A 12,388-nucleotide genomic window follows, 5' to 3' on the forward strand; every position below is an offset into this window, starting at 1 on the left:
GATCTTCTTTTGATATACCAGTGTGGTTATAGACTTTCAAACGATTTTTACACTGTAGTTGAGACCATTAATGTAAAGAAAAGACACGGCGACGAAATTGGTTATATCTGGACAGAGGTGTTACGGAATTGCAGATGACAGAGGGCGATACCCATGGCTCGAGGCAATTGAACCAGTCAAAATTGCATGCTATGTTTGGCATAATGTTCTCGGTCACAAAAAGCTGAGAAAGAAACCGTGATGAAGCAAATGAGCACCAAGGGATGTGGGGCATGGAGGGGATGAAAACGGGGACAAAGAACCGCCCCTAGAGAAAGTGGTGTACAGTATTATACACTTTATTTCGTTTGTCTGATGCGCTCGTCTTTCAGTATTAGGCTACTTTGACATGAGTACACAGTACGCTGGATTAACACAGGTTGGACATAAAATCGTTCAAGTTTATTATAATATAAAATACAACATATATGAAAGGAAAAATAGACTACAGCCAACAACAACAAAAACTGTTGGCATGTGCAATAAACCCGCCTATAATAATATTCCCTATAACGAATGCATTAGCCGATTGCATTTTGGGATTGCATTTTGGGAAATGTAGTGTCTTCACGGATCCATCAAGTCGCTGTCGGTGCATATAAAACTATATTGCCCAAAGCTCTCGTCTCCTCTCGTACATTGCAAACATGGCGTCGTCGCAACATGAACAATACGGCAGTAATGTTGATACTTCAACATCTAGTGTTCAACAGCTAGGAGATAGAAAAGCAGGGGCTGTATCTTTTGGTTTTAGCAAAACTTTAAGTAAATTTAAATCTAGTCGGGATGAAGATATAGATGCAGATGAGCGAGATTATTTAACAGGAGTCGATGGGAAAGAATTGCTAAGGTAAGAAATCTAGCTTTCTTCTAACGTTGGTGTCTAAATACAGTTCCATTAGGTACGTATTGTTGCCTAGTTAGCTAATAACTTTACTAGTCTGTATTGAATAAACATGTTACTGCCCCTTCATGTATTAGTTTGTTAGCTATGTATTAGCTACACTTGTTTGAACCTGGTGCGATCTTCTCCGTGTGGTTTTCCGGCAGACTAGACGCTTTGTTGCGTATTGCTGCCTTTGACAGTTCGGAAAGTGAATTGAACATTTTGTTCACAAAAATGGTAAATGGGGGTGGATAAGTTGCACCTCCGTCTAACCCTAAATATATACCACTATCCCCCCATTTGGGCTCCCGTGTGGTGCAGCGGTCTAAGGCACTGCATCTCAGTCCCTGGTTTCTTCTTATTGTCTAGTCTGAGATGTGGCTTTTTCTTTGCAACTCTGCCTAGAAGGCCAGCATCCCGGAGTCGCCTCTTCACTGTTGATGCTGAAACTGGTGTTTTGCAGGTACTCTTTAATGATGTTGCCAGTTGAGGACTTGTGAGGCATCTGTTTCTCAAACTAGACACTAATATACCTGTCCTCTTGCTCAGTTGTGCACCAGGGCCTCCCGCTCCTCTTTCTATTCTGGTTAGAGACAGTTTGTGCTGTTCTGTGAAGGGAGGAGTACACAGCGTTGTACGAGATCTTCAGTTTCTTGGCAATTTCTCGCATGGAATAGCCTTCATTTATCAGAACAAAAATAGACTGACGAGTTTCAGAAGAAAGGTCTTTGTTTCTGGCCATTTTGAGCCTGTAATCGAACCCACAAATGCTGACGCTCCAGGAACTCAACTAGTCTAAAGAAGGCCAGTTTTTATTGCTTCTTTAATCAGAAAGGCAGTTTTCAGCTGTGGTAACATAATTGCAAACAGGTTTTCTAATGATCAATTAGCCTTTTAAAATGATAAACTTGGATTAACTAACACAACGTGCCATTGGAACAAAGGAGTGATGGTTGCTGATAATGGGCCTCTGTATGCCAATGTTGATATTCCATTAAAGATCAGCTGTTTCCAGCGACAATAGTCATTTACAACATTAACATTGTCTACACTGTATTTCTGATCAATTTGATGTTATTTTAATGGACCAAACATTTGCTTTTCTTTCAAAAACAAGGACATTTCTAAGTCAACCCAAACTTTTGTATGTTATTTCATAGTTTTGATGTCTTCACTATTATTCTACAATGTAGAAAATAGTACAAATAAAGACTGAGTAGGTTTGTCGTAACTTTTGACTGGTACTGTACATATTGCTGCAACATGACCATAAACTTGAAACACCATAGTGGGTTTGGAAACAAATGTTCTCACAGGATAATTTAAATACAGTACCTTAGCATGACTTTATCCAGTGAACAAAATGCATCAAAACTCAGGACACGGTCTCCTCAGTCTCGCGCTCACCACCTGGTCTGCGTTGCACAAACGGCGTGCATCACAGACACCGGGGATCCTCAACTTCAGTCGATTCACCTTAGCAATCAACCCCACCCCAGCTATCACTCCTTTCAGCGGCGCTCTGCTCTGGAGAGCAAAGCAGGACAAAGTACTTGGTTTGTGTTGCATGGACTTAGGTTTGTACCTAGCGCCCTTCTTTCTGCCTCATCTCGTCATCCGTCATTCCTCCCAATATGAAGGCCCCTCAGTACCCGCTCTTTACTCTACTGCCCCCCCCCCCCCGCCTGGTGTGGTCTGCTGGCTGTTAGCCTTGCATACTAGCTAGTAATCTCATAGCCCACTTTTCCCATGTGAGCGCCGGCCAGCTTCTCGATGTGACGCCTGTCCACGTGCGTCCTAATAATATCTCCTTTCTCATAAAGTCTGTACAATCGTTCCCTACTTCCCACAAATCTGGATCAGTGAAGGAGAGTGAACAAGGGCACACACTGGGGGAAAGGAGAGATAATTGGGACATAGCCCTTGTATAGCTAATTGCTGTCTAGTTAGTAAATGCTTTCTACCTCTGTCTGTTTTGTCTGTCATAGTACCAAGCCTGTGGAGAAGCCAAAGGAGCTGATCATTCCACTCATCCAAAGGAACCGCTGGTGCAGCAGGCAGGAAAACAAAGCTGGCCTGGTCCAGGGGCAAGGTGATGGAGGAAGGGTTAAAGCCAAAACACAACCCCCCTCTCAGGAGCAGGACTCAGTGGAATCACAGGCTGTCAAAGAAATTATTGAAGGTTTGTGTTTGTGAGCTTCAGTTACTACTTCAGTGAGAAAAGCCTCTGAGAAATTATCCTAATGTTGTGAATCCACAGGGTATATAGTCTGTTAGCACTCTTTCAACATTACATCTATCTTTCAGAATCCCAGAGGCTGCTTGACCAGTGGAAAAATGGGGACCAGGCAGACCCCAACCTCACCATCCCCCTGCTGATGCAGAACCAGGCTCCACAGGGGTTTGAGGATGGAGACCACATCAAGGTGGACCTGCGACCAGAGTCTGTAAGTATGGGTTAAAGGTCAGAGAAACCTTGTCTGTGACTGCCTGATTCTTGTTGTCTGGGTCTTGGGTCTTTTCTCATTGGGCTGTAAAGTAACTTCAATGTGTTTTCACAGCGAATGTTATGTTTGAAATAGAATTAAGGAAGGCAACATTTTCAGAGGGAGTTTGAAAATTGGTTCAGTTCGTGAGAGAGAAGTTGATTCATAAACAGAGATGGAAAGTTATGATAAGGGTGAGTGAATAAGAGCGAGGTGGATTACCAAGAGTGTGTGTAAGTCAGGTCAACAGAGTGTGTACGATGACAGCGGGATGTGGACTGACCAGTTTAACTGGGACTGAAGCCATAGACTGTGTGAAAGTGCTGACCGCAGGATATTTACACACTTCAGATCTGACAGCGTCTTAAGAACGAGATGACACTTGCTCACCCTCCCTCTCCCTAGAGACCAACAGCATCTCTTCCTCATCACCCCTCCCACTGCCCTCTCATCACTGTCGTCTTACATCTGTCTTGACTGTAGAAATGCGGAAGGGGTTGGCTCATTCCACCTCTGGGTCACTTTCATGCTTCTCCCCCCATTAGAGTGATCCCAAAGAGCCAAAGGATTGTATAACAACATTGGCATCAACTTTTATTGTGTATGGAGTCCGGATGTACACAAGAATTGATCAGTCTATGGAAGCACTGTCTGGCAGGCTGACACAAATGATAATCAGATGTACAGAGCCTTAGACTGTACCAGTGGGTGTGTAAAGAGTGATTTAAAATGTTCTTCCTTTCTGGGACTGCATCAAGACTAGAGGTCGACCGATTAATCTGAATGGCCGATTAATTAGGGCCGATTTCAAGTTTTCATAACAATCGGAAATCTGTATTTTTGGGTGCCGATGTTTTTATTAATTTTTTATATATTTAAAAAATATATATACATACAGTGCCTTGCGAAAGTATTCGGTCCCCTTGAACTTTGCGACCTTTTGCCACATTTCAGGCTTCAAACATAAAGATATAAAACTGTATTTTTTTGTGAAGAATCAACAACAAGTGGGACACAATCATGAAGTGGAACGACATTTATTGGATATTTCAAACTTTTTTAACAAATCAAAAACTGAAAAATTGGCCGTGCAAAATTATTCAGCCCCTTTACTTTCAGTGCAGCAAACTCTCTCCAGAAGTTCAGTGAGGATCTCTGAATGATCCAATGTTGACCTAAATGACTAATGATGATAAATACAATCCACCTGTGTGTAATCAAGTCTCCGTATAAATGCACCTGCACTGTGATAGTCTCAGAGGTCCGTCAAAAGCGCAGAGAGCATCATGAAGAACAAGGAACACACCAGGCAGGTCCGAGATACTGTTGTGAAGAAGTTTAAAGCCGGATTTGAATACAAAAAGATTTCCCAAGCTTTAAACATCCCAAGGAGCACTGTGCAAGCGATAATATTGAAATGGAAGGAGTATCAGACCACTGCAAATCTACCAAGACCTGGCCGTCCCTCTAAACTTTCAGCTCATACAAGGAGAAGACTGATCAGAGATGCAGCCAAGAGGCCCATGATCACTCTGGATGAACTGCAGAGATCTACAGCTGAGGTGGGAGACTCTGTCCATAGGACAACAATCAGTCGTATATTGCACAAATCTGGCCTTTATGGAAGAGTGGCAAGAAGAAAGCCATTTCTTAAAGATATCCATAAAAAGTGTTGTTTAAAGTTTGCCACAAGCCACCTGGGAGACACACCAAACATGTGGAAGAAGGTGCTCTGGTCAGATGAAACCAAAATTGAACTTTTTGGCAACAATGCAAAACGTTATGTTTGGCGTAAAAGCAACACAGCTGAACACACCATCCCCACTGTCAAACATGGTGGTGGCAGCATCATGGTTTGGGCCTGCTTTTCTTCAGCAGGGACAGGGAAGATGGTTAAAATTGATGGGAAGATGGATGGAGCCAAATACAGGACCATTCTGGAAGAAAACCTGATGGAGTCTGCAAAAGACCTGAGACTGGGACGGAGATTTGTCTTCCAACAAGACAATGATCCAAAACATAAAGCAAAATCTACAATGGAATGGTTCAAAAATAAACATATCCAGGTGTTAGAATGGCCAAGTCAAAGTCCAGACCTGAATCCAATCGAGAATCTGTGGAAAGAACTGAAAACTGCTGTTCACAAATGCTCTCCATCCAACCTCACTGAGCTCGAGCTGTTTTGCATGGAGGAATGGGAAAAAATGTCAGTCTCTCGATGTGCAAAACTGATAGAGACATACCCCAAGCGACTTACAGCTGTAATCGCAGCAAAAGGTGGCGCTACAAAGTATTAACTTAAGGGGGCTGAATAATTTTGCACGCCCAATTTTTCAGTTTTTGATTTGTTAAAAAAGTTTGAAATATCCAATAAATGTCGTTCCACTTCATGATTGTGTCCCACTTGTTGTTGATTCTTCACAAAAAAATACAGTTTTATATCTTTATGTTTGAAGCCTGAAATGTGGCAAAAGGTCGCAAAGTTCAAGGGGGCCGAATACTTTCGCAAGGCACTGTATGTATGTATATATATATGTATATATATATATATATATATATATATTTTTTTTTTTGTAATTTTTTTTTTATACCTTTTTATTTAACTAGGCAAGTCAGTTAAGAACACATTCTTATTTTCAATTACGGCCTAGGAACGGTGGGTTAACTGTCTTGTTCAGGGGCAGAACGACAGATTTTCACCTTGTCAGCTCGCAGGATCCAATCTTGCAACATTACAGTTAACTAGTCCAACGCAATAACGACATGCCTCTTGCTCGTTGCACTCGACTGCCTATTACATGAATGCAGTAAGCCAAGGTAAACTGCTAGTTAGCGTTAAACTTATCTTAAACAATCAATCATAATCACTAGTTAACGACACATGGTTGATTATATTACTAGATATTATCTAGCGTGTCCTGCGTTGCATATAATCTGACTGAGCATACAAGTATCTAAGTATATGACTGAGCGGTGGTAGGCAGAAGCAGGCCGGTAAACATTCATTCAAACAGCACTTTCTTTGCATTTTGCCAGCAGCTCTTCGTTGTGTGTCAAGCATTGCGCTGTTTATGACTTCAAGCCTATCAACTCCCGAGATGAGGCTGGTGTAACCGAAGTGAAATGGCTAGCTAGTTAGCGCGCGCTAATAGCGTTTCAAACGTCACTCGCTCGGAGCCTTCTAGTAGTTGTTCCCCTTGCTCTGCATGGGTAACGCTGCTTCGATGGTGGCTGTTGTCGTTGTGTTGCTGGTTCGAGCCCAGGGAGGAGCGAGGAGAGGGACGGAAGCTATACTGTTACACTGGCAATACTAAAGTGCCTATAAGAACATCTAATAAATGAAATGCAAATGGTATAGAGGGAAATAGTCCTATAATAACTACAACCTAAAACTTCTTACCTGGGAATATTGAAGACTCATGTTAAAAGGAACTGCCAGCTTTCATATGTTCTCATGTTCTGAGCAAGGAACTGAAACGTTAGCTTTCTTACATAGCACATATTGCACTTTTACTTTCTTCTCCAAAACTTTGTTTTTGCATTATTTAAACCAAATCGAACATGTTTCATTATCTACTTGAGGCTAAATTGATTTTATTGATGTATTATATTAAGTTAAATTAGGTGTTCATTCAGTATTGTTGTAATTGTCATTATTACAAATAAATAAATAATCAGCCGATTAATCGGTATCTGCTTTTTTGGTCCTCCAATAATCGGTATTGGCGTTGAAAAATCATAATCGGTCGACCTTGAATCAAGACTGATGTGTTTCTGATCAGTTGCTGTATGTTCAGTCCACAGAGGCAGACTATGACAGTGTTCCTGTGGAGGCGTACGGGTTAGCCATGCTGAAGGGGATGGGCTGGAAGGCAGGAGAAGGAATTGGACGGACCTTCAAACAGTGAGTATTCTCTCTCACGGTCAGTCTTCAAATAAAATTATATTTGTCTCGTGCTTCGTAAACAACTGGTGTAGACTATCAGGGAAATGCTTACTTATAGGTCATTTTCTAACAATGTGGAGTTAACAATAAAACAAATATACAGTACCAGTCAAAAGTTTGGACACCTACTCATTCCAGGGTTTTTCTTTATTTTGACCATTTTATACATTATAGAATAATAGTGAAGACATCACGACTATGAAATAACACAAATGGAATCATGTAGTAACCAAAAAAGTGTTAAACAAATCCAAATACAATTTATATTTGAGATTCTTCAAAGTAGCCACCCTTTGTCTTGATGACAGCTTTGCACACTCTTGGTATCCTCTCAACCAGCTTCACCTGGAATGCTTTTCCAACAGTCTTGAAGGAGTTCCCACATATGCTGAGCACTTGTTGGCTGCTTTTCCTTCACTCTGCTGTCCAACTCATCCCAAACCATCTGAATTGGGTTGAGATCGTGGGATTGTGGAGGCCAGGTCATCTGATGCAGCACCATCACTCTCCTCTTGATCAAATAGCCCTTACCCTTCCTGGAGGTGTGTTCTGTGTTTGTTCTGTTGAAAAACACATGATAGTCCCACTAAGGGCAAACCAGATGGGATGGCGTATCACTGCAGAATGCTGTGGTGGCCATGCTGGTTAAGTGTGCCTTGAATTGTAAATAAATCACAGACAGACAGTGTCACCAGCAAAGCACCATCACACCAACTCCTCCAGGCTTCACAGTGGGAACCACACATGCAGAGATCATCCGTTCACCTACTCTGCGTCTCACAAAGACACGGTGGTTGGAACCAAAAATCTAACATTTTGACTCCTCTAACCAAAGGACAGATTTCCACCGGTCTAATGTCCATTGCTCGTGATTCTTGGCCCAAGCAAGTCTCTTCTTCTTATTGGTGTCCTTTAGTAGTGGTTTCTTTGCAGAAGGCCTGATTTACGCAGTCTCCCTGAACAGTTGATGTTGAGATGTGTCTGTTACTTGAACTCTGTGAAGTATTTATTTGGGCTGCAATCTGAGGTGCAGTTAACTCTAATGAACTTATCCTTTGCAGCGGAGGTAACTCTTGGTCTTCCTTTCCTGTGGCGGTCCTCATGAGAGCCAGTTTCATCATAGCGCTTGATCATTTTTGCGACTGCACTTGAAGAAACTTTCAAAGTTCTTGACATTTTCCGGATTGAATGACCTTCATGTCTTAAAGTAATGATGGACTGTCGTTTCTCTTTGCTTATTTGAGCTGTTTTTGCCATAATATGGACTTTGTCTTTTAACAAATAGGGCTATCTTCTGTATACCACCTCTACCTTGGCTCAAATGCATTAAGAAGGAAAGAAATTCCACAAATTAACTTTTAACAAGGCACACCTGTTAATTGAAATGCATTCCAGGTGACTACCTCATTAAGCTGGTTGAGAGAATGCCAAGAGTGTGCAATGCTGTCATCAAGGCAAAGGGTGGCTACTTTGAAGATTCTCAAATGTACAATATATTTTGATTTGTTTAACACTTTTTTGGTTACTATATGATTCCATTTGTGTTATTTCATAGTTTGGATGTCTTCACTATTATTCTACAATGTAGAAAATAGTCAAAATAAAGAGAAACCCTGGAATGAGTAATTGTCTAAACTTTTGACTGGTAGTGTGTGTGTGTATTTATTTATTTATTTATTTGTTATTATAAATAGTTGTTAATGCCGTTTTAGAACCAGGTTTCTCTGTCTGCTTTATTTATAATGTCAATAGTGTCCATGCTTATTGCATCAGTATTATTTTTCTTTCTGTAGAGATGTGAAGCCTATAGAGCACCAGCTGAGGCCTAAGGGTCTTGGTCTGGGAGCTGATCGCTCTTCCATAAGAGACCTGGAGCCCAGTGGGCCCCGGAGGCCCCCCAAGCCAGGCGATGAGCGGAAGGAGGAGACCCTCGTCCTGGGGCCTGGAGGCCATGTGCTGGTTGAGTCTGGTGCACACAAGGACCTTTACGGGAAGGTGAGATATCTGACTTTGTGTCTGAAATCACAGAAAGCAACAGCAATCTCCTGAGACCATGACATTGTGGTATATCACTGTCTAGTATGCAATATTCTGTGTCATAGTTGTTGTTCTAGTTTGATGACTTATTTAAAAAGAGCAAGACAATTAGCTTAACTTTGCTAAAAATGTTATTGCTCCTCTACTTGTGCATTTTCACAGGGATTGACTGTTTTGTCTCGCCCTCCTTCTCACACCCCTCCCATTACCGTACCATTCTTGTTACAGATCGAAGGGGTTGATCCGGACAATGCACGAGTAATGGTCAAGCTCGCAATTGGTAGCAAGACAGTGACAATCAGTCAATATGCACTGAAACTGGTTGACCGCACAGAATATGACAAAAACTGCAAAGACCTCAGTAAGTCTGTCTGCTGACATCATTTTCGTTTTGTGAATGCTCTATGAAATGACATTGAACCTGTTCTCAGTAAAATACTGGACAAATTGGGCAAACAGGGAGTCATGGAAATTTTCTTTCCATTATTTCCAATATTATTGTCTTTGCAATATTGTGAGATACCCCCTCTCTACATAAGATGGAAGGTTCCAGACAAGAAGGGCAAAACATTTCGGTTGAGAGAGAGAGCTCAGCTCATCAAACTGACATTTGAGCCGCTGTGTGAAAAGGAGCAATCTGGCCATATCCATTTCAACCAAAAACAGCCATGCTGTTACTGCTTATATTATCAGTAATCAGACAGACCTGTTCCAAAAGTGGAGGGAGTTTCACACATCAGGAATGCCAGTCAAATAATACTGGTGCTGATGTGTTTATGCACAGGCTAATTTTACTGCTCTTCTGTGGCTTATTTGTTATTGCTGAACAGGTAAATGTGTATCAGCACTATTATTATCGATGATGCAGATGAGACTACTTGATAATGCTTATGCAACTGTTTAATGGAGTCCCCTGTAATACTATCTTTTCTTCAAAACAGGTCGCCTAAGCAGGGCCCACAAAGAAAAGGAGAAAGAGAAGGAACGGCAGAGACGGGAAGAGAAGGAAAGGAATAATGAAGATGAGAGGAAGAAAGATGGAGGGAAGGACCAAAGAAAAAGGAAACATCGGGATTCAAGTCAGGACAGGTGGAGAATCCTGAAAATATTTGACGTTGGAAGTGTAATATTTATAATAAATACAAGAGGATAACGTATATGACTTGGATTAGTTTATTTTGGAATATAGTACTCGTTCATAGAAATACAAATATTTTATTTACTCTGCCCATTTAATTTGTTAAAGGTGCAATATGCGGAAATCGCTCTGCCATTTCCTGGTTGCTGAAATTCTAATAGTTTTCCTAATTGCAGTTTGACAAAACAAGCAATAGATTGTGTAGAGAATCATTGTACCATCTATACCACTGTGAAATGTATTTATTAAACCAAAAATATTGTACTTTCAGCTGTTTGAAACTGGTGTACAAAACTGAAAGTACAAAACTGAAAGTATGTGAAAACTAAACTTAAGCCTGGAAAGCATAGAAATAGAACATATCTACCGCTTCTTAGATTTGCTTTCTATTAATGAAAGCTCTATAACTCACATTTCTATGTGAATTTGGTCAGGTTGCCCGAAAAGGTATGGGTAGATTGCTTCAGATTTGTAATGTAATATTTTCTTGATCTTCACATATCACCTTTTCCTACTCTCCTCAGAGAGAAGCCTATGGCAAAACTACCCCCTGCTTCATCCCCCTGGCTCCAGAGAGACCTGAAAGTTCGCTTTGTAGATAAAGCTTTCAAAGGGGGAAGATACTACAATTCAAAGGTACTAACACATACTAGTACACATCATTGCAACTCATTGCCTATTGACACTTTACAGCCCACAACAGTTCTGTTGTTGATCATTAGAATCAGTTTAATTAATATCCAATGTTTGTTTCTTGTAGATGCGAATAGAGGATGTCTTGACGCCAAACATCTGTGTGTGTCGTACTGAGGAAGGCAGATTCTTAGACGGTGAGTTCATGAGTCTTTGGTTTACTGCTGAATTACATTCTACTCACTCCAACCCATATGCTTTTAAATGGTATTCCCTCTACTCATCTATTATTCTTTTTTACTCTGATGCCCTTGTCTTTAACGTAGATGTTAAACAGACAATGCTAGAGACCATTGTGCCAAAGAGTGACTTGGACGACATCATGGTTGTACTCGGTGAACACAGAGGGCAGGTGAGTGGATGAGTTGGCTGGCTCATCGTAATCATTTTGCCTGTAAAATATCCATGCGGACTTCTGTTTCATAGCTTTCATTACTGATTGGATTGAAGGGCTACAAAATTGGGAATGTTTAAGTACATATTTTAAAGGGTCCGTTGTCAATTACGTGGTGTTTCAGGTGGGCCGTATCCTCCAGAGAGACAGAGACCGAAGCAGAGCCATGGTGCAGCTGGACAGATATGAGGAGAAAGTCTTCTCCCTGGACTATGACTCCATCTGCCATTATGTAGGAGGGGGAGATCACTGACCCCCTCTGGTCTTACCAGCTCAACCAGTGATGCAGTGGTAAAAAAAATAAAAAGCGTGTGAAGTAACGTTCCCTGTACTTTCAATGCATTTCCCCATGTTAGGTGGGTGAACGCTCATGCACAAGTGTGTAAACGGTGTTTACCCTCCACTACAACACTGATGTCAACATGCCCCAATGTCCTCTTAGTGGATATGTAATGTCTACATTTTACACTTTGTCATAAAATGCAAGCTTCTCTGTATGTACACTGAGTAACTTGTCATATTGTACCTTTTTTAATAAAATCATGTCAAAAGCAAAGCCATTTTATTGTGCTTTGTCCCTACTCAAATGTGGCAATAACACTAATGGTAAAATCATGTTGGCCATACTACAATATTCCGAATTATGCCATTTTTATGTTTCCTGCAATAGCATTACACACAGCCTCTCCAAAGGAAAAAAGCCAGTTCAAGTTTAAAAAAAGAATATTTAGAAATGCCACTCATCTGATGATCATTGAAAACAAAAAGG

The 12,388-nt window shown here is 41.1% G+C and overlaps 1 protein-coding gene across 1 annotated transcript; it reads left to right on the plus strand.

Moving 5' to 3' along the window:
- The first annotated feature begins 669 nt into the window (after nucleotides 1-669).
- Nucleotides 670-12,175, plus strand: LOC139416670 (G-patch domain and KOW motifs-containing protein-like). Its single transcript, XM_071165623.1, has 11 exons — nucleotides 670-889; nucleotides 2,914-3,107; nucleotides 3,233-3,372; nucleotides 7,209-7,315; nucleotides 9,151-9,352; nucleotides 9,623-9,755; nucleotides 10,336-10,483; nucleotides 11,057-11,168; nucleotides 11,293-11,362; nucleotides 11,492-11,577; nucleotides 11,744-12,175. Exons 1-11 carry the CDS (start codon nucleotides 687-689, stop codon nucleotides 11,870-11,872), a joined length of 1,524 nt encoding a protein of 507 aa, XP_071021724.1. The 5' UTR covers nucleotides 670-686; the 3' UTR covers nucleotides 11,873-12,175.
- Nucleotides 12,176-12,388: the final 213 nt, after the last annotated feature.

The sequence above is a fragment of the Oncorhynchus clarkii genome, chromosome 9 (genome assembly GCF_045791955.1).
Source record: "Oncorhynchus clarkii lewisi isolate Uvic-CL-2024 chromosome 9, UVic_Ocla_1.0, whole genome shotgun sequence".
NCBI lineage: Eukaryota > Metazoa > Chordata > Actinopteri > Salmoniformes > Salmonidae > Oncorhynchus > Oncorhynchus clarkii.